This window comes from Ambystoma mexicanum, chromosome 10 (assembly GCF_040938575.1).
Source record: "Ambystoma mexicanum isolate Mex_15411 chromosome 10, UKY_AmexF1_1, whole genome shotgun sequence".
In the NCBI taxonomy this organism is placed as follows: Eukaryota; Metazoa; Chordata; class Amphibia; order Caudata; family Ambystomatidae; genus Ambystoma; species Ambystoma mexicanum.
The window spans coordinates 1407937622-1407960950 of record NC_090932.1 but is presented as its reverse complement, the minus strand read 5'-3'; the positions used below and the strand labels follow the sequence as shown (position 1 = coordinate 1407960950).

Below are 23329 nucleotides of genomic sequence, written 5' to 3'. Positions count from 1 at the left end.
TGACTCTTAGGGCCGCCATGTTCATTGGGATGAGGGTGGGCCTTCCTGGGACCCTCTGATCAGTTGTGCCTCTGCTGTCAGTAGAAAATTAGGACCACCACCTGTGGTGACCGCCTCTGCAATTTCATAAGTGCACTTTCAAAGGTGCCATTTGTCCTCTTAACTAAGTCAATTGGAAGAGAGGTACAGCTGCTACCACCCACTTTTAAAGGGCAGCAATGGGAAAGAGTAGGTGGTGGCCGTGGATGTGGTTGTGTCCATGGCTATGTTACTTACAGGAAGAAACTGTTTGGGCAGCTGCCTGGCGTGAGAAACCGGATGGTATCTCCCTGGCTAGTCCCTGGGGATCTGTCATCCAGGTGGCCAGGACATGGCCATCGCTATTGGTTCCAGTTCCTGGGGGTGGACCAATGAGGGAGGATCACCTGGATGGGGGGGTCCTTGGGGAGTGGGAGTGGCACACCGGCGGTGAGACACAGTACCCCCCTTCTCTCAAAACCTTTTCCCCCTCCTTCCACATAGGATATTCCAAAACACTGCCCCCCCTCTTTTTCCCGACAAACACTTTCACACAACACGAAAGAGAACTAACACCATAGCCGTTTACCTGACATGTCCCAATACAGGGGTCAGGCAATTGACCAGTATCACACACACACCTGACGGCCCTTTCCCTTCCCCACAGGGATATAGGTGGAGCACGAGAGCACAGGACGGGCAAGGCAGGCCACACGACGTGAGAGCTAACTCAGCACAGCAGTTCAAGAGGAGGTAAAAGATGGAGCATACGGAGAGGGTTACAAGGAGAGAAGCAACCTTGCCCTTTCCGACCAAGGCCAGTGAAACCTCTGCAGATGGAAAAATAAGACAGAGAACAATAGCCAGCATGTATTGTAGCAGATGGTACACAAAACCCTCCTGCGCTAATTACCAAGCCGGGGAGAGATGCTTGTCTCACCGGTATCAACCTTTACTCCAAAGAGAAGGAAAGCCAAGCGGTTCATCACAGAAACCGAACTGTGTTGAATGAAAAGTAGCCACCGGCTAATTTGAACTTTGAAAGGTTTAAAGGAACTATTGATGAAAGAGGGGGGAATCCAGAAACAGAGGCGTCCAGCACCACATGGGTGCTCACACAGGAAACGCTGGGCGATTACCTGATGCTCGAGACTACCATCACCAGAAGGCCTTGGGAAGAGGCGAAGAGAGGTCAAAGTGGTCATACAGGGGTCTTGTAAAATCCTTTGTCCCGTCGAAAGTCTTTGACTGACAGATGAGAAAGAGAGATGAATCCCGCTTGATGAGACTAGCGCATGAACTGTGTGTCATACAGTTTGGAAAGAGTGAACCCGGCAGAGGGATACTAACAAAAAGGGGCGAAGTCTAAAGTCCCGAAATACAGTGAATTGTTTGGGCCAAAGTTGGCAAGAGTGAACCCGGCAGAGGGAGACTGACAAAAAGGGGTGAAACCTGAACTGTTTAAAAAGACATTAAGATTTGTGAATGCAAGAAGCCTAGGGGTCTGAGCCCGAGAGAGGGAGATCCAGGGGTGGAACGTCATCACCCAAAGTTCATTGAGAAAGGTTAGTTGATTTTGTTGACTACGACTAGTGAGGGGTCTGCGCCCCAGAAGAGGGGCTCCCAGGGGTGAAGCCATCACCCAAAGTATATGTGGAACAGAAATTTGTTGGTTGAACACATCAGGCCCTCAAAGGCAAGAGACTTTTGTTAAGAGGCTTAACTATCGAGGAACCTGATAGCTGCAACTGACCTGTCGGCTTGTGCTGGGAAAGCTTGAGTGTGTGCTGTGCTCCAGAGATCCACCTTGTCCCATGCTCAAAACATGGGGAAGGAAAACCCCTGCAATCACTTACTGGCTTACTATTTGTGAACACTTTTTCTTTTATTGAAAACCCTATCCCACACTCATTCTGTAATTAGTTGTAAGGATTTGGCAATTTTTTTTTTAGTATAGGCCTTTGGTAATATGACACAAGGACTGCCTTATTTTTCATTTGATGGTCAAAGCTTGCTCCCATCTTAGATTTAGGTTTAGATTAGGTGTTGTTTCTACCCTGCATTTACAGTTGAATAAACACCCTTGAACTGTGATCACTTGTCCGTCTTTACTGTTGCCACCATGAGTTCCTTACACTGGCAATGATGCCCCTTCCTCCTTCATGATTGTCTTGGTCTTTTGTCCCGTCAACCATAGTGGATATTTTACTTGTGGTGACCCCAATTACTTCAGCTCTTCTAACCACCTTGCAGCTCCTGTCGTCGCCAAGTATCCTTTGGTTTCAGCTTTTACTTGGAGGCCCTCTGGCCACACTTACCCCATTCATCTTCCCTTTGCCTACTAGGTCGAGTCTTGTCTTGCTGTAAATGCCATTTTAATTTAGTTTACCTGCTGGTACCGACAGAAGGCACGTTGTAGCTTTTCTTTGTGCTATTATGCCCAACAATAGCCCTTTACATAGTTCAAAGATGGCTTGGGGCTGAGAAATGCAACCTCACACCCACCTCATGTAGGTCTTATAGGTGTATTTTGTTTTCCTTTACAACTGTGGTAAGGCGACAGTAAAGGAAATACAGCAGTAAAGCAACAATAAACCGCTTAAATGTTTCACTGAACAAGGGAAAAATATTTTTATGTGAACAAAAATTACAAGACAGGGGAATGGGTTTCTGTGCGTGAGTGGGGATAAGTCGAGGTATGGGGCATAAAATAGGAAATAACTCAAGAAGGTAGAGGAGAAGACTTCCCTCTTACATGCTGCAGCAGACCCTTTTACCCTTGCCTCGGGACTGTGTACACAGCACCTCACAAGCGAAAGCACAGCGCAGGCCCCACGTCCGACCCTCGTGATGCCAAAGGCCTACTGAACCCATCATATTACAAACTGGTCCTGGACAGCAGTCAAAGCACGCCATGAACATCTGAGCCTTGTGCAACAAATTCCTCAAACCACTCCCCCACCCCCTTTATGATCACATGCGTAATCACTGAGGGCCTGCTAGGAAGGCCCACTTCAAATTCCTCCATCTCCAGCCACAGTTTGCTATTGAAAGCTGCCAAAATAGCACCTGCATTAGTCTTCCTCAGATGCAGGGGTCTGTTTGAGTAGGCTTTCCCGCCCATGAGATCCAGGCTCTTCTAGTCTTTCTCCAAAGGGGTTAGAAATGGGTGCCTGGAGGCTGGTGTGGAAGGGGGTTTCCCCTGACTGAGGCAGGTAGACACTACAGCCAATGGGGTGGTGAGGTGGTGCTGAAACTGTTTTTACATTGGTAGTTGCTGGAATCCCACATCCATTTTTAATTCATAGGTGAACATTTCTGGGGTCTCCCAGATAATTTTCATCTCCTTAACTACATTCGGCGGCAGTGGAAATCCTGTTCCGTCTGCTTTTTGGATGAAAAACACCTGTAAGGATGCCTGTTTTTGCATCATGCATCTGATATTCGAGGAAGTCCAGTGAGCTCTTTTCACAATTCTTTCGTGGAAGGCCCTCACTGGCTGAGGTGCTTCTTCCCTATCCTCCAAGTCAGTAATATCTGCAGTATCATCTGTAACTCCCTGCACTGCACAGTCCTTTCCCCCCTGGGAGGCAATGAAGAAGGGGCAAGAGCAAGCCCGCATGAAGAAGCCTGTGTACTCTCGTTCTCTCTGTTCGTTGGAGTTGACGTGTTGCTCTCCAAAGCGGATTGCTCTGAAGCTTATTATGAAGGCACCACCTCCATAACGATGTTCTTGAAGCAGGACCCCTGCTTCGAGGTCATAAAGCTTAGAATGGTGCCACGCGTGGCCCCTCAGCTCATCTTGGCAATGATGTCTGTCCCACCCCCCCTACAAAGTGGTAGGCTCTGATTAGAGGGTTCAAATGCAAAAGAAATATGGATCAAATAATGACCGTAGGTCTCCTTGCCTCAGCTGAGGTTCCCAAAAGGGGAAGTCACATATGGTCCCCAGACAGGGATTGTAAGGTAAGAGCCAAAGGTAGTGCTAATAACACTTGGGTGACACTGAGCTCCCCAATCTAGGTGCCAAAGACAGGAACCGAGGATTGGGCGACCTTTGGGAAAGCGTCTTGTGGTCCTCTTGATAACTAATGCAAGTCTGGTTAACGGTCCGGACCTGCAGAGATGTGCGTGGTGCACTGCACCAGTTTCGCTTTTCTCTTATCGGTCATGCACCTTCAGTTTGATCTTTGATAGGTTGCATGTATGAGAGAGAGATCTCTTGAGGCCAAGGGTGCCTTTGTGAGGGGACACTTGTGGGCAACAAGACCTAGATGCTAAGCGCCCTTGGGCCCGGATGGCCCATTGTAAGCCCTTAAATGAAGGGACTTGTTGGCCTCAAGCAAGGCTTTTGAGCTAGCTCTGATACCAATGGGCGCATGGTGCAGTTGAGAAGCGGACAGGATTTAACTGGATGGTGCTTCCCGGTCATGGTGGAAAGGGCACCACCTGCCCCAGTGGCTCACATAGGCACCAGAGCAGGGTACTGGTATAGTTCCATGAAGGATCTCAGGCTTTGACCCAATGCGTGTTCCTTCCAAACTGGTCACACCTTTTCAAAACATCCCCTGGCCAGGGTGCCTGGAAAATCAAAGTAGACTTCCTTTTTCCTTTCTGTTCTCCATAAAGTGGCAGATCTCAGAGGTTGGAGCCATTTGGAATACTTCTTCCCAGTGCTGCAGTGGCCTCTGGGAGTGTGCATCGGAAGTGTTACAAAGGTGCCCAACATGCTCGGCAATTGAGCATATGGAGCAGAAGTTGTGCAGGTTGGTGGAGGAGTAGCTCAGTGGTCAACCCGCACACCGCCGTAAGCAATAAGCATAAGCTTGGACAATATCAAAAAGGTAACCGCTAAGCACAGGTCCAATCCTTTTTATGTGCAGAAAGGATTGATGGTTTGGCGGGATGCGCATTGGGAAGAAAGGGAACTATGGACTAAGAGAACCGTTGTTATGGCAAGTAACTTTTTTTAATCAAACTAATCAGTTGTATAAAAGAGCTCAGGGCTCTGTGATTGATTGCACCGTTCTGCTTACAGACCTGAGAGGAGGGGCTAGGAGCCACACACTGGGAGAGACTAGGCTAAGAGAGCATCTTAATAAATTACAGAGAATTATATCTCATATACTGAGAGGTAACAGATCAAGGGAGAAACCAGGCAAGCATGTTGAGCTGCGCCATACAAGACTTGGAGATGTTGGCACAGGGGAACAATTCATGACAGCAGGGTAACTATTTCACAGCCTGAAGCAATGGGGGGGAAATATTTGCTAGTATGAGTCTGTTACAAGGTATTTCCACTATCCCAATAGAGCGGCCTGCGGCTATTGGGATGTGGGGGAGGGGGCACTGATTGTTGACAAGACCCCTAAAGCAATGAGGAAGAAGGAGATGACGAGGAAGCAAGTTGGGTGCTATATCCCTGGCACTATAGCTGCCAAGAAGCATCCTGGGCACTAATACCCCTGGGAGTGAGTGATTAAAAAGCATAATTTGTGCTACATACCAGAGACTGTATATTTCGTTAAGGAACCCTGGGAAAGGCCAATAGTCCCCTAGTTAAGCTTTTGAAACGCATTACGTTAAACCATTGTGATACCATTAACTTAGTATTCCTTATTTGTATTGTGATCCACCTAGAACCTATTTGGGGTTGTGGGGGGTCTGTTGACCCGTAACCCCATTTATTTTGATAGGGCGAAAATATAGATATGCCCAATTCTGGTATACAGCACATTGTAGTATATTACTCGGACGAGAGCCAGAATTGAGACAGATTTTTTTAAGGGTTCACTTAATTAAAAACACCACAATATGGAATAAAGTAGCACCATTAAATGCTGTTATTTCTAGGGGATTAAAAGAGGAACTGTTAAAACATGAACAAATAACAAATATAATGACAAGGAAGTACTAATGATCTTTGTAAATTAGACTCTAGTTAATTAACCATAGAATACACTTTTTTAAAAATAGTGCCTCTGTTTGAAAACTGAGAGTTTCTGATTCAGCTAAATAATAGTCCTACTTTAGAATTACTGATGTTGTGTGATGTTGGAATATGATTCTTGCTGCTGATCAAATAAATTACCTTTCACTGTGTAATGAATAAAAAAGAATTGATGTGGCTGTTATTTATGTTTGCAATTATTTTAAATTCAATATTGCAAAATAAAGGAGAACACCTCTACTAATGATGTTAGATCATCAGAATGATTATTGTTGTAAAAAAGTCAAATTTAGCCAATTGTTCCCCTTTTCTATGCTATGGGGCAGCAGGCCTCTATGCCAAATCAGGTGACATAGTGTACTTGTGCGTCCAGTCCCCTTGCCTTCAAACTGTTGGGATGTCCCACAGAATGGGGGTTGGGCCATAGTGTGTTGCTAAGAAGTGAATGATGTCAAACATGTAGATTATGAATACTGTGTCCATGTGCCACATTACATTTTTTTGTAATCTGTTCTGTGATCAACTCCTAATCTAATGCGAGAATCCTGAAGGTGTCTCACTTACTCGTCCCCAGGGATCTGTCATCCAGGTGGCCAGGACATGGCCATCACTATTGGATCTAGTTCCTGGGGGTGGACCAGTGGGGGAGGATCACCTGGATGGGGGTGTCCTCGGGGGAGTAGAAGTGGGACACTGACGGGTGAGGCGCTGTACCCCCTTCTTATAAACCCCTTTTCCCCATCCTACCACGTCGGATATTCACTCAACCCTCATGCCCCCTTTCCGATACTAATACGTTTGCACACCACGAAAGACGACAAACACCAGAGTAGTTTACCTGGAATGTCCCAACACAAGGTTCAGGCAAAGTCAGGCAACTGACCAGGATCACACAAACCTGATGGCCCTTCCCCACAGGGAAAAAAGATGGAGCACGAGAGCACACGAGGAAGTCAGACCGTATGATGAGAGAGCTATACAAGCACGGCAGTTCAAGAGGAGGAGAAAGCTTGCAAGAACCGAAAGGGTGCCAATGACAGAACCAACCTTGTTCTTTTTGACCCAGACCCGCAAAGCCTCATTGGAAGGAATCATAAGACTGCAAACAATAACCAGAGTGTGCTGCAGCAGATGTCAACGGTATACATAGAATGCCTACTCTGTTAAGCAGGACAGAGAAAGACGCCTGCTACCGTGGTACCGTCCTTGATTCCAGATACGAGGAAAGCCAAGCTGTTCTTCACAGCCGGTGAGTCGAGGGGAGAGCTAATAAGAAACAGAACTATGTTGAACAGAAGTAGCAAATTGCTAATTGAGGAAATTACAAGGAACTGTTGATACCAGAGAGGAAAAACAGTGGCAAAAGAGTCAGGCACCACGTGGGTGCTCACTCTGAAAACTCTGGGAGATTACCCTTTTGTTGAAACTACAGTTTCCAGAAAGCCTTGGGAAAGGTGAGAAAGGGGTCAAAGTGGTCATATGGGGGTGTAGCAAAATCCTCTGTATAGTCGAAAGTCTTTGACCGGCAGATGAAGATAAAGCTAAGGGAAGTGAATCCCGCACTGTGTGAATGGCAAAAGTTGGCAAGAGTGAACCCCACTGAAAGAGGGCGAAGCTTGAAGTCCCAATGAGCAGTGTGTTGACAAAGGTAAACCCTACAGAGGGAGGCTAACATTCAAGAAGGGTCTGAACCAGGAAAAGGGGGATCCAAGGGTGAAAGGTCGTCACCCAAAGACTTGTGAATGTCACAGGTAAAATTGTTTTGGAGAACTGTTTTGAGGAAAAGTGGTAGTGAACCCGACGGAGGTAGGCTAACATTCGTGAAGGGTCTGAACCCGGAAGAGATAGATTTGGGGTGAAAAGCCATCATTCAATGACACATGCATTTAGCAGATTAAATCTTTTGAATACAAGCCATAGTGAACCCGATGGAGGGAGGCTGACATTCGGGAGGGGTCTGTTCCTGGAAAAGGGGGACCCAGAGGGGAAGAATCATCATCCTAACTGAAATCAGAAAGGAACTTTTGTTTATTATTGTGAAGCTGTCAGGCCCTCAGAAGCAAGAAACGTAACCACTGAAGGTCCTGATATCGCTAAGAACTTTTGTGTGGATATGAGCCCAGAGGAGGGGTAACCAGGGGGGTGAAAAGTCATCACCCAAAGTACATTTGGAAAATAACTTTCTTTGTCATTTTGAACACGTCGGGCCCTCGGAAGCAAAATACTTTTTGGTAGAAAAGAGACTTTACCACCGAAGGTCCTGGTAGCTTGAAACGGAACTGTCGTCTTGTGCTGGGAAAACTTGAGCATGTTCTGTACTAAGGAGTCCTGCCTTGTCGCGTGCTCAAAACGAGGGGAAGGGAGACCCCGGCTACAACATCCTGACTTATCATTTGTGAACACTTCTTTCTTTCTCATGAACATTATCCCACACCCTTTTGTATTTAGTTTTAAGGATTGGCAATTGGTTTTCTCAGTATAGGCCCTTTTTGACAGCACACCACTAGGACTGCCTTATTATTATTTGAATGTCGTGGCTTGCTCCCTTCTTAGATTTAGGTTTAGATTGGGCGTTTTTCCAACCCAGTTATACAGTTTAATAAACGCCCTTGAACTGTGATCACTTTTGTCTGTTTTTACTGTTGCCACTATGAGTTCCTTGCAATAATCTGCCACCTAGATCCAAAACCAACCCTGCAATGCCTCAATTTTTTTGCTTATAGCCTGATTTTACTAAATAAGTGTGTAACCTGTACCTGTGCTCCTCTAATTTCAGATTCAAGCAGACGATACTATTAACGATCAATCTATTGAGCACCAGAAAACAACATTTGTAAAACAATTAAAGCTTGGGAAGGTGAGTAAAGTAATTTCATGCCACTGTAAAGGACATCCTTAGTCAAAGATCTTTTTTTGTATTGCTATATATTTGGTACGAGATGCACATTTTTATTAGATCACAATGAGAATGACTTGTTTGTACAAATACATTTTTGGAATGAAATGGTGTATCAAAATAGCAGTTCTTGAAGTTTACAGTATTTTAGTATTTCCCACAAGAGCTGACCTTCCATGTGCAACGGGTAGAGCAGCACCACAGCCATTTATGGGGATATGATGAGGTAGAGCCACACAGAAATGTGATTTGCTAACAGTAATTGGGAAGCCAATGTGACTGTGCATCTATGGTGTTAGTCTCTGCACACCCAGTGACGCGTGACGTCACACATGAGGGTCGGACATTCTTGCCTGAGAACCAGAATAAGGGTCATGTGAGTGCTAGTCACCAGACAGGGACCCTTTACGTATGATGGTGGGATCCGCTGCTGGTGGAGACTCTCATCTCAGTAGGCTGGGACAAACTGTACAGGCATTGTATGGTGTTGATAAACCATGTCTCTGTCTGAGGATTTTCTTTGGCACAGTCCCTCAGGGGGAAGCATGTTCGGATTTTGACAGACAACGCAGTGGCTATGGATTACCTCAACAAACAAGTTGGTGTACAGTCTCTGCCCCTGGATCTGTTTGCCACAAGCCATTATGCGAAGTGCAAGAAGTTTTGCCTGAGGGAATTCCCGCAGAGGCAGGCATTGGGAAATGCGTTTCTGGAGTAGTGGGTCTTCGGCCTCCATTGCACGTTTCCTTAGATTCATGTCATCCTGTGGGTTTTCAGGAGATTGAGGAGGTTTCAGACTGCCATAATTTGGATCGCCCCAGATTGGGCGAGGAGGACGTGGTACACAGACCTTCGGTCATCTGCTTACCTAGTTGGCCACCTCAGAGGCCGGATTTCTTATCCCACTTGGAGGATCGGTGCTCCACCTGAACCCGGAGTCTCTCAAACCTGCATGCATGGCTCTTGAGAGGCTGTGATATGAGGACTGGGACCTGTTAGAGAAGGTGCTTGATGGGGTTGATGGCCTTCGACCAAGTCTGTTAATGTGTGCAGGTGGAGAATACTTAAGGCATGGTGTAGGGACCGAGGGATGGACCGCGTCTCGTGTCCGACCTCCGCTATGATGGAATTCCTTCTGCCATTGGCCTTATCGGGTCTAAAGTCAAAGGCAAGGATCAAGGTTCTTGCTTTTCGATCCGCTGCTGGCCAAGTATTTGAAGGGCCTTGTATATTGGTTTCCACCAACACCCAGTTCCAGTTCCAATGGCGAGCCGCATGAGCAAACTCCAAGCGCAGTTCTTGAAATTCTGTATAGAAAAGGTTTCTGTGATGGTTCGTCCACTGTTTCTGCCTAAAGTGGTCTCAGAATTCCACATATCTCAGAGTGTGGAGTGGAGTTTCCAGTGTTTTATTCACCACCTCCTCTCTCCAAAGAGGAGGAGAGACTCCACAGGCTCGACCCTAAGAGAGCACTGAGCACTGAGCTTCTACGTGGCTATGACAGCATCTTTAAGGCACGTCGATCAGTTATTTGGTGCTTTTTTATAGTCTAGAATGGGGCTTGCGATGACTAGACAAACAATATCCAGCAGGATAGTCCTTTGTATTACTGAATGCTACGAGAAAGCAGGGAAGGAAGTGCCTTCAGGCATTGGAGCACATTCTACCATGGGTGTGGCCACTTACTCTGAGCTGCAAAGGGGAATGCCTGTGAGGGAGCTTTGCCAATGCCGCCACTTGGGCATCTCTCCACACATTTGGATTTGGCATGTGGGGCTGGTGCCAGCTTTGGGAGTGTGGTGTTGCAGAGCTTTGTGGTCTAAGCTTTCATCCCGCTGCCTTGTGCTGTACTGCTTTGGAAGTCTTTGGAGAATGCAATCCATTGAAGGAGAAATGACGTACTTGTAATGTTCTTTCTATGGGTTCTTCTCCCGCAGATGCCTCCTCGCCTTTTCAAGCTACCCCGCTATGAAAGTGTCTTGGTCTCCTAACTTTTTTATTTTGTGGGATGACTCTTAGAGGGAAGTCCGATGCTTTGCGTTATACAAAGAAGATTCTCCCCTCTGTTTTTGAATCGGTTATGGATTCCTTCCCTTGGCTGCTGAGCACAGGGGAAAAAAGGTGGGGAACTGAAGTATAGGGGCGTAGTGATGAGATATATGTATCGCTGATGTCGAGTCAGGCGTTGAGAGTAGTGCTGTTGAGGCATGCAGACAACCATTTAGACCCGCCTCCATCTTGGACCCCCCCCTTACCCTCTCACTTAAGCATCCCTGTCGTGCACAGTGCCAATCCTCACTCTCCTCGTCCCCCACTCCTCTTCCTCTTCCCCCTCTCTTATCCTCCCTCTCCTCCCCACTCTTCTTTCCCTTCCCCTTATTATCATGTCCACTCCCTCTCTCAACCCCCTTCCCCCCATCTCAACCACCTCCTTCCCTTCCCCTTCGTCCCAACCTTGTCTACCCTCCTATTACCCAACCCTCCAGGTTTATCAACATCGCTCTCTGGTATGCTAGATCCATTTGCAATAAGACAGGTGCTGTATTGGACATGTTTTTCCGACTTAACCTTCACTTCCTCTGCATAACTGAAACCTGGATCCCATTCCACAACTCTACTGTTCCTGCTTCTCTCACTACATCCTCCTCTTCCTTCTCTCACATCCCTCGTTCTTCTGGTCGGGGTGGAGGCACTGGACTCCTCTTCCACCCTAAAAACCTTTCTTCTACCTCCTCTGTACCTCTCCCAACCTTCCCCTCCTTTGAATACCTCCACAAATCCTTCTCTTCCCCTCATCCTATCTCTTTTTTAATTATATATAGACCTCCTGGCCCCCTTTTGTCCTTTTATGAGGACCTTGACCACCTCCTCTCTCTTATCTCTCCATCTCCATCTCCTCTCACAGTTCTTGGCGATTTCAATCTTCACCTCCCCTCTCCTCCTCATTCTTCCCCTCTCTTCTCCATCCTTGATTCATACCTCCTATCTCTTCTCCCATCTCCTCCTACTCATTCTTCTGGCTCCACTCTTGATCTCATTTTCAACTCTACCTATTCCTCCTCCTCTGTTTCTACACTACCCAACTATCTCTCTGACCATGCCCTACTCTCCTTCTCCCTTACTCCCTCTCAGCCTCAGTCTTCTCCGTCTCCCTCCTCCTCTTCCTTCGTTCGAAGAGATCTCTGCAACTTTAGTCCTTCTCTCTTTCATGACACTTGCTGCTTTTCTCTTCCCCCTCTCCTCGACTTCTCTTCCCTCTCGGCAGATGAAGCCCTATCGTCTGTCTTCCTCAATCTCTTCTAGTCTGGATCAACTCTATCCTCTCTCTTCCTTTCGCCCTACTCGTAAACCTTCTCAACCATGGCTTTCCTCCCACCTCCTATCTATGCGTCGTCTTCTATGCCGCCTTGAGCGTCGCTGGCTCAAATTCCCCTCTCTATCTAACCAGACGACCTACTTCTCTTACCACTCTCTTTACGACTCCAGCCTCAAGTCTGCTAAAAGATCTTACTACTCTAACCTTCTACACTCTCAAGCCTCTCATCCTCGTCGTATCTTTCAAACCCTCTCTCGCCTCCTCTCCCCACCTACTCAGGACCCCTCAACCTCCTCTCCCCTATCCCCTTCTGACTTTTCTGACTTCTTCTCCTCTAAGATACTCTCTTTTCACCAAATCATCACTTCCTCCTCCGTGGGTACCGACTCCCCCCTTTTCCCCCAATCCCCTTCTACATGTATGACTGACTTCTCTCCTATCACTCCGTCTGACGTTTCAATTCTCCTGTCCAAATCTCATCCCACTGCTGCCCCTTCTGGTCCACTCCCTACCCTCCTTATTCCCAAGATCTACCCTCTCCTCATTCCTTACCTAACCTCCTTCTTTAATATCTGTCTCTCCTCTGCTACCTTCCCCTCTGCCTTCAAGCATGCTACCATCATCCCTATTCTGAAGAAACCATCTGCTAATCCTCTTCTTGTGTCTAACTTCCGTCCAGTCTCTCTTCTTCCATTCCTCTCTAAATTACTTGAACGCATTGTCTATTCCCAGCTCTCTGCGTTCGTCACCGACCACTCTCTCCTTCCCCCCTTTCAATCTGGCTTTCGTCCTAAACACTCCCCTGAGACTGCCCTTACCCAGGTCCTCAACTCCCTCCTTACTGCTCGCTACTCTAAGCATTCCTCTATCCTCTGCAGCCTTTGACACCGTTGACCACCCCTTACTGCTCAACACTCTCTCTTCTTTAGGTTTCAAAGGCTCTGTCCTCAACTGGCTCTCTTCTTACCTCTCCCACCGCTCTTTTTCCGTATCATGGGGCGGTCATACCTCTTCTACGCTTCCACTGGACTAAGGTGTTCCCCAAGGCTCTGTCCTTGGCCCCTTTCTTTTCTCCCTTTACACCTCACTTCTCGCACCTATCATCTCCTCTTTCAGCATTTCTCATCGCTTCTATGCTGATGACACCCAGCTTTTCCTCTCATTCTCTTCCTTCACTCCGGACCTCCATCTTAAGCTCTCTTCTCGTCTTACTGCCATTAAAAATTGGATGTCATCCCACTTTCTGTCTCTTAACACAGACAAGACTGAAGTCTTATTCTTTCCCTCCAACACTAATCCTTCTCCATCTCCCCCTCCTTCTATTCACTTTCCTCCCACTAATCTTCCTAACTCTGCCCATGCTCGTAACCTTGGCATTCACTTTGACTCCTCCCTTTCCTTCACCCACCACATCTCTCTCACTTCCCGCGCATGTCGCTACCACCTTTTCAATATCCGCAAAATACGTTCCTCTCTAACCTTCCACGCCACTAAACTTTTAATATCCTCCCTTCTCTTCCCTCGTCTTTTCTTCTGCTCCTCTCTCCTCTTCGGACTCCCTGCATTTCATCTTGCCCCCCTAAAATCCCTCTTCAACTCTGCCATCCGCACCCTCTGTTTACTCTCACCTAAAGACTCCATCTCCTCCTCGCTCTCACAGCTTGGCTGGCTTTCCTTTCATTCCCAACTCAAATTCCACTTCCTCTGTCTCATCTTTAAATCTCTTCATGAACTTGCTCCCCCTTATTTCTCCTCTCTCATCTCATTCTATTCTCCCTCCCGTTCCCTCAGATCTGCAGATCACTTCCTTCTCCTTGTTCCCCCGTCCCCATGTGCCGCCTCCTCATTTTCGCTCCTTTCAGCTCTTTGCCCCCCTTCACTGGAACTCCCTTCCCCTCTCTATCCACTCCATCCCCACCTATTCCTCCTTTCGTCTCTCCTTCTCCACGCCCTCCCTGATACTCTGATCCTCCCCCGCCCTTCTCTCCCTCCCACCCGTCTCTTATCCTCCTCCTCATGTCTCTCTATCCCTCCTTGTCTCCTCTTTATCCCCTCTCCCCCCTCTCTCGCCTTCACCGCATCTCACTTCCTCTTCCTCACTCCAACTCTACACCATTTTTCCCTCATTTATCTCTGCTGGCAAATTGTTCTAGTTGATGTATTGATGGTTTGACTCATATTTGTATCTGCTTCTACTGTTATTGTATTGTTGTTATAATGTACAGCGCTTTGGCGTAAAGCGCTATATAAATAAAATAAACATAACATAAACATAAACGCTGTGCCACACTATGGATGGAATATCTATGTATGGAATATCTATCAAGATGAATAATTCCTCGAAAGAACATTACAGTTAAGTAATTTCTCCTTCTCAGATGACAAGTATTTAAAAAGTGTCCAATGCAATAGCAAAGTTTTCACATCAGTTTGTGTGTCGGGAGGTTGCAGCCAAAACGTGTCGAAGCCAGTAGCAAAGAATTCGCATTTCGAATGTATTGTGTCATCTTATGATATCTCATTCCAGTGTCATCTGCTTTGGAAAAAAGATTTCGGTAGAGGGCGGTGTGCATCATTGACTCAATGCCCTTCAATGGCCTCTGTCTGCTCTCGAGACGGACATTACCCATGATATATATAGCGCGCACCTCGGCCGTTACTTCATTTCCTTTTTTACGCTTGCTTCGCTTCAGATACAGTGCTTTTTTTGTTTGCGTTTCGACTGATATTGCAAATATGTCAACACCTAAAACGGGGTTAAAAATTGTGTTGAGTGTGGGTCGAAAATTTCCTTCACCAACCCACAATGTGTTTGCCTATGGTGACTCAGTATCGAGAATAAAAAGAGCAGAATGCAGGTACTTTCAGTCTGACAGGTAAAGCGCTAAAATAAAGAAAATTATTCTCTTTAAGACATATTGAATCTCAATAAACTTACTATGCAAAGTAGCTTGGCTTGCAGTCTTTTTCTTGATAGACTATCTTGTGTACTCTTCTGCCAGGTTTCTTCTTACTCCTTGATATCTCAATTACACTCTGACTACTTTCCTGATGTATCCTTATCAGAATTTTCTCATTCAGCATATTCTGCAGATTGTTCAATCTGTTCTTAGCCGGTGTACTCTCCTGCCTGGATTCTCTCATATGTAAATTCTTGCTTTCCTCATTCACAAACTCTTATCAGTTGCAACGCCTGGTATACTCTCCTGCCAGGACTTTTCATATATGTGTCTCGTGCACGCTCACAAATTTGACAATCTCTTGTTCATTCTAGTCTGTTTCTTTAAGAAATATTGCAACTTTTGTTCCATCTCATTTGCTTCAATAATTGTTCTTTTCTTTCCATTCCGTTGCTGGAATACCCCAGTGTTCCCTTCATCCCCACATGGACTCACCAGTCTGCTGTAGCAGGTATTGCTTTCCCTGTGGTGAACCTGCAGGACCTCGCTGGAGGCCCGCTTTCCCCCTTCTGGTCTTCTGTCTCAGCCATGTGATTCTCTTCTCTCTCGCAGCTCCCGCTTTCCTTTTCCGTACTCTCCTGAGCTGCGGCAGTGCAGAGATGACTTTTCGGTACTGCTGTGCATTAGGTCATCTTTCCTCCTCTGGCGATCTTGCAATGTACCAGCCTCCCCAATCTCCCTTCTTTGGTTTCTCCCATGAGTCGGTTGGCTCCACGGACCTTGTACTCGCCCAGCAGTCCCTCTGTCAGTACTGAGAGGACTCGACCTCTCCAGCCAGCTCTCCTGTGTCATCTGGTTTCCCAGTTTAAATGTCCCGCCAGCTGATATGCGCTTGTAACTAGAGCACTGCTTGCTTTCTCATTCATTACCGATTTTCATTATGCAGCTCAGCTTCCTTGTGGCACTATTTCTTTCACTGGAAAAATGGAAGTCAGTTTGCAACAACTTGTAGGCAGAGTCTAAAGAACTATTATCCGTAGTTTTATATGACGAACTTGGTGATTAGTATGGTGAGTTTAAAGAAACTCCTTTAGCAGTTTTAAAGGACAATTTTGATGATTTGAATGTAGAGTTTGAAGAAGCATTGTGAACAGTTTTAAATGAAAAATTAGGTTTCAGATCACTCTTAGGGAATGCATAGTGCGCTTCCGGAGGAGTGGCCTTCACTACTTCCCGTCTCCTCCTCTTCCCTGTGGTCCGCATATCCTCTCTCATGGGAATTTGGAGCTTAGATACACCAACTCCACACAAAGGGCATGAGTGAGGGTAGCAGCAGGCCATCCAGGCCTGGACGGCGGTGTAAGTATCCTCTTAGGAAAAAGAAGGGTATGCGATTTCTCCCACTGATGTCATCGGGTCTCCCTAAGAGTCACCTCCCCCCAGTTCGCCCTCCCTCATATAGCTGCCCCCAGAGCCAGGATCAGGCAGCAGCTGCTGTCCCTTGGCCACATTGGGGAAGGTCGCTGCTGGGAAAGGAGTGATGACATCCTTGGATTCATCACACTTGTTGTGCTCTTTCAGCTCGGAGACCTGCTACAAAGTCAAGAGGGATATGGAGCCTTTATCCTATCCAGTTTTGGATTTGTTTCTGTCCTTGTTTCAAGTGGGCCTGCAGAATGGAACTGTGAAGGGATACCTCACTGCTATTTCAGTTTTCAAGAGGTCCCCGGAACCAGGCTCATTCTTCACAATACTCTGTCATGCAGTTCTTGCAGGGTTTGTGTAACCTGTTTCCTCCACGCCAGTTTGTTGTCCTGGCGTGGGATTTGAATTTGCTTTTGACATTTCTTATAGAAGCCCCATTTTAGCCCCTGCATTCCTGTTTATTAGATTGCTCAGCCCTAAGGTGATTTTCCTTGTTGCCATAACTTTGGCGAGATGGGTGAGTGAGCTCCAGGCGTTATCTGTTAAACCTCCCTACTTCCATGGAGTAGGTGATTTTGAGAGCGAGGCCCTCTTTTCCTCCAAAAGTGGTCGCAGATTTTTATCTCTCTCAAAACATCAATCTTCCTGCATTTTCTCCTCCACCTAATCCTTCTAAGGCAGAGGATCGATTTTCATCTGCTGAAACTGGTGTGGGCCCTCAGCTACTATGTCTCTCAGACGAGAGACTAGGAAAGATGACCAGCTTTCCAGTGATTACACTGGTGCTCATGCTGGCAGGGCTGTGCCTAAACTGACCCAGTCAATGTGGATCATTCTCTGCATCTCAGAATACTATTATCTGACTGGAAAGGATGTGATTGAGTGTCTCAGAGCCTATTCTACTAAAGGAATGACTGCCACCTCTGCCCTGCAGAGGGGAGTCCCTGTCCTGGACCTCTGCCAGGCGGCAACGTGGGTTTCTCTACACATGTTTGCTAAGCATTACTGCTTGTATTACCTTTCAGGCCAGAACATCCGCTTTGGTAGGGCGGTCCTCTAGAGATTTCTGGTCTATATGGTGTCCTTGCTCTCCTTCCTCCTCCAGACCTTTTTTCTGCTTTGGGAGTCTATCGTAGATGAGAAATCCATGGGAGGGAGGAGTCCATCAGAAGAACACATTATTTACCTCTCAGCAATGTTCTTTCTGATGGATGTTTCTCCCACGGATTCTTCATCGCCCTTCCTACCTGCCCCTCTTTGTGTATAGCTGGTACAACATCGGTTCCGCGTTCCCTCAGCGTTGGGTGCTAGGGAAAAAGGGTTAGAACCTGGGTCACGGGGAGTGCCCCCTCTATAAATACTGGCCCTGAAATCATATCCTGCACAGGGCGCATGGAGGCATCAGATGGAGCTGATGCAGTGCCACGCTGCACCCTTAGGGCAGAAAGGTTTATGGAGAGCAGCTGCGCTGTGGATTGGATATCATACATGAGGAATCCTTAGGAGGAACAGCCATAACATTACCAAGAGTTAAGTAATTTGTTATTCAGAGGGGTGCAAGAAATTATTTATAGCAAGAAGCCCACAGTTCCCGAGGAGGTTGTATTGGCGCAATTTCCCCAAACTGCCTAATCCCACAGCAATGTTTCTTGCCTTGGCATTGGTCCTGGCGAAGAGATGCATATCCGTCCATTCAATACAGAGAGATCTTTCTCTGTACACTGGTTGGATGAGAGCCTTAGCCATCACCCACCCCAAACAATGTTCCTTAGACGTCTGGTAAGCTTAGTTACTAGTTACATCTCATAAGGAGATGTAAGATCCATTGGAGCATGGGGAGGCGGATTTGGAGCAACCCATTGTCTCCTCCGCTTGTAGCTCACTAGCTGATGCTGGTAGGGTAGGTTGAGGATCCCATGATGCACACGGACTGGGTGAACAAGGAACTTGCAAATTGTTTAATGTTTGTGGTTCTGTGCTCATCGGGATTGTTCTGTGATATATGCTAGTTCTTTGGTTATCATATTAAGCATTACACTGGTATTTTGAATCAAAATGTGCAAGATGTTACTTATAGAGCTACAACTGTAATCGTACAGGAATTCTTAATTACTTTGCTCTTGAGGGTTGTGGAGGAGCAACAGACATGGGCGCTGGGTATTTCAAATGGGGTTATTGTTTGGTCATTTGCACCCATTTTTAAACATATGATTGGTTTCATATCATACAGTAGAGGTTTTAAAAACAAGAGAATAAAATGGGAGTTTAAATATACTACCTCTCCTCCTCCATCTGTCTAGAATCCTCAGTTTTTTTGCCTAAAATGTTCCAATGAGAGTGGAGCTTTCTGAATGTATCAGTGAGTACAATATACCACCACTGACCAGCTCAGGCTCACCTGGGGTTGCACGTGAATTGATGAGCAAACAGAACAGATCTTTTAACCTCCCAGAAGCACCCCAGAACAGATTGAGATGTGACGGAAAAGCAAGCAGGCTGGGTTGTAAAGCACTGGAGGTGGCATCTGATCTCCGGCACAGAGCTGAGTATGCCTGGACAGGAGACTTTTTGTTTTTTAAAAAAAACCTGTGCTCCTTTTAGATCCCTTGTCCTCACAGGGGAGACACCCCTCCAAGAGAACGTACTTTATTATTATTTTGGTATGTATTGAGCACGGGCCTAGCTTTGGGAAGAACGGAGCACTTTACAATCATAGGGTGGAGTATACAGTGAGGGAAACGGGGAAAAGGGAGCAGAGAGCTTACAGGGGAGAACAGGCAATGGGCATCAAGGGATATACAAGCAACCATAGGAGGAAACAGTGAGGAGCAGATCAGAGTGTCAGGTAGGGTAGGGAATGGGGTGTGTGCGGACCTCAGTGTTAGGGTGGTTCATTCCTTGAAAAGGAAGGTCTTGAGCTCTTTCCTGAGCTGTATAAGCTATGAGGAGAGTCTAATGTGGATGCTAGGAGGTTCCAGAATTTTGGGGCTTGGACAGAGAAGGCATGTCTTCTGGTTCTTTCCTTCCTCCACCGGCAAAGGTCAAGCCTGCACATGTCCTTACTTCTGGTGGATCGCAGACCTCCGGAGATGCTGAGGTTCTCGGTAAGGTAGCTTGGGGAATTCAGGGTGACAGCCTTCTAGATGATGTAACAGGATTTGTAGATGATACAGGCTTGCAGCAGGAGCAAGTACAATTCGATGAGGGTCAGTGTGATGTGGTTGAATTTGCAGAGTCCTTTGAGTCGTACTGCTGCATGGTGGGCACATCTTGCGGGTGCCGGGGAAGTCGGAGGAAGGCCTTCCAAACAGACATTACCACCATCCAGGTGGGTGAGGACTAAGGCTTGGACATCAGTTCTGACATTTTTTTTTCGGGGATGTACTGCTTGATTTTCCGCAGGAGAGAAAGTTTGTACCTAGCTGTTTGTGTCTTCCTTGCTATGTGCTGTTCGAAGGTGAGGTATCTGTCGCTGTCGAACCAAAGGGACTTGGCACTTGCAGCCAGCTGGGGTGTGAAACCCTCGAGGTCTGGATACTTAATGAGAACACCAGAGTAACATTTTACCCAAGTTGGTTCTTCCAGGAATTAACTTGGTCCGGTTCTAGAATGCTCTGTGTAGAGCCTTCCGGCTTTTCAGTTTTGCATTTGGTTTTGCAATGAAAAAGATTGCGAGTGTTAACTTCTTTATTCTTAGTGACTTGACATGCATATCTTACTTGAAGGGCATAGATAGACAATTAGTGTGTGTGTTTTATTGTTCAACTCCATTTATTGCATTTAGCCTGCCAATGCTGTTACTGTCAAATGAGGAACACCTTTACACTTTACCACTTTTAATTTAGAAAACACAGAAAATATAAAAGCAATTGGCCACTAAAACAGTCTCACACAATCTCTCTTGTTACAAACTCTGTTCCTGACCTATTTCAATAATAGTAACACTTCAATATGGCTTTCCTCCACACTTTCTCAATCTCATAAGAGTGTCATCTCTATATGGAATAGAATGAAACATTACACTCTTCTTGTAAGTAGTATCAAATCTATTGACTAATGCTTAGGCTTCATGTGCTTGCAAGGGTTTAAAATGATCTCTGATCAAACAATCTCCTTGTGCTCTCAAGGGTTAAAAGTTAGTACAGTTAGCTTACTGCATAGAAAAATCCGTTTTGGTCACTAAACGATGTAGCTTTTATAAACCCTCCCCTAATCTAGGCCATGTGTATGTAGCATATGTGTGTAAATACTACATTAGCAATAGTCTAGATCAAACAGGGTTTGTTTATATCAGTCAGTGATCAGATCGGTACATTTCAAAATGTAAAATCTCAAAATGTATTAAATCTCATCCCATTTACAAACCAGTGGATTGATCATTGTCCATTTAGCTCCAAAATCCTTGCTTTCAAATTAAAATGCAAGTTGTTAGAAAAAAATAAAGAAATCCATAGGTTTGGCAGAGGGTCCCAAGCCTCCGTTAGTCATACCTAAATAGCCAATTTAATTACTACCATGGTGTCAGCCATTCCTTGAGCTCCATTCATTACTGCCTCAGCTCCATCCTACCCCCTCCATGAGTCGATCAACTCCTCTCCAGTGCTGTGTAGTGTGTTCGCTCTCTCTTTTTCTCTTGTGTCTGACAATTTGTGTATTCTTAAATACTTTTCTTAAGGGTCGCGCTTGAGTTGTCAGAGCTGTTCACTTATTGATGCATACAAAGCCAGATACACACAAGAATATAAAAGTGTTAAGAAAGGAAGGAAAGAGCTAATTTCATCAAATACCAGAGTTCATTCTAGGCTCACTTAATGAGAGTAGAGAAGGAAGAAGTGAAGGAAAAAAAAAGAAGAAAAAAAAGCTTTGTCCATTTATCATTTAAAAAAAGACATTTAAAAACCTCTTTCAAAAATTGTATTAAGCCAAACCTTATTGAAAAATCTTCTCCCAATAAGATCGTCATCCACCAATCTTCTGCTGTATATGTTTTCTTTCCCCCGATGATGGATACCAGGTATTTAGTTCTTAGCCTGGTCAGTCCCGTACATAATAGTACAATATGTTTCAAAGTCTCAACCTTCTCCTCCATCTCACAAAATCTGCAAGTGAGGTTATCCAAGTTTTTTTTTTATAGATCTTTTGAGCTTTCCTCAGAAAAATATTCTGACGGAATCTCATAAATTGGTCACAATATATTGGGCTCAGGAATTTCATCAGATATCTAGGCAAGTTGTTTATTCCCTCGTTTTTGTACACGTTGTCGAATATATCTTATGTTTCTTTCTTGATTGTTCCATCTGAATCCAATCCTGCTATAACTTTTTCTTGACTTGGGCAGGATTTGCAACTAGCAAATCTTGTGTTGTTTCCAGATAAACAAGGATTTCCTTATATTTTGTTTTCCGCTTTTTAATTGGAATGTCCTCTCTTGCAGAGCCTACACAGACTATCTGATATGGGCGGGGCTATTCCAACATAATAGATTTCCAGTATAAAGAGAGTTTTCCAGATCGTCATAGTGTAAATTGACCATGCCAGTTCATGTCTGATAACTGATATGGGAATCCTCCTTGGTATGCAGAGGATTTGTCTCCAAAATGAGCCCTCTAAGGAAGGCCATAGCTCCCACAAGGAAAACAAGCATGCTGACGCTCAATAAATCGGAATTGGAATGACCTTGACTTTATAAAATTCCAATACAGGGCAGATTGAGAACTTCCCATACTTTTTGTGGATTACCAAGCCTTGAGCTGTGAGGCTCTTGATTTTTGTTCTTGGCAATTGGCAAGGACTATCGCTGATACTGGAGTTTATACAGGTTCCCAAGTAAGTTCTTATTTATCGCAGGCAATACCGTCCGGTCTAGCAGCCATGTAAAAGGACGCCTATATCTGCCTCTCAGTGAACGCAGAACCAGAATCCTTGCTTTCCCTGCATTAATCCCTAAGCCATTCTTTGCAACGTACTCCTGCAAGCTGTATATTCTTCATTGAAGGCCTATTGGCATTTGATCTATCAAGACTAAATAATTGGCATACAGAATCCATGCCAAAGGATGACCGTTAATTTTGGGCGGGAATGCCAAGACAAGGTCCAATGTTTCATTTAGATCCACCACAAAAGATGAAAGAGTTGGAGCCAGTGGACAGCCCTGTTTCAGTCCCTTGGATGTTGGAATTTCTTTTGATAACAGACACCGAGAGTTCAGCCTTATCTGCACCCTGGTCGATGAGTATAGGGCCTTGATTGCCAGCAGCAGGTGTGAAGGGCAGTTCCATGACTCTATTGTCATTCATAAGGTATTCCTATCAACACTATCAAAGGCTTTCTTTAGGTCAATAAAAGCCAAGTACATTTTGGTGCCGGTTTTTATGGTTTTTAGTTTCAAGAGGTTCAACAGGAACAAGTTTAAATGCATCCTCACACCTTTTACAAACCCAGTTTGGCGAGGGTATCATCCATCCACCAAAGTAGCCCAAGTCTGAAGGTGTCTCAGGAGAATGGCTGCAAAACGTTTCCCCACAACATGAAGAAGGGGGCAATAGGGCGGTAGTTTTTAGGGTCTGCTCTTTTGCCACTCTTGAATACTGGGACTATGATCGCTGTCCTCCAGGACTCCAAAAGCACTTTGTCGCAACACCTCCTCAAATATTTTTGATATGAAAGGGATCCAGACCTTTGGGGCAGCTTTGATCGTTTTATATGTTAAACCATCCGGACCAGGAGTTGTTGATGAATTTGCTCAGATAATCAGGGTTTCTAGGTCGTCATCATCAAACGGGATGAGCCACGGCCCGTCTTCCTTGTTTATTTGACTATTTTTG

The 23329-nt window shown here is 45.7% G+C and overlaps 1 protein-coding gene across 4 annotated transcripts in view; it reads left to right on the top strand.

Annotated features, from left to right (window-relative positions):
* The window catches only part of USP30 (ubiquitin specific peptidase 30), a 1160327-nt gene that overhangs the window by 782014 nt on the left and 354984 nt on the right, over positions 1-23329 (top strand). For all 4 annotated transcript variants that reach the window (XM_069619452.1, XM_069619450.1, XM_069619451.1 and 1 more), the window contains one exon: positions 8745-8825. In XM_069619452.1, the coding sequence (XP_069475553.1) occupies positions 8745-8825 (81 nt within the window). The remainder of the gene's footprint in view (positions 1-8744; positions 8826-23329) is intronic.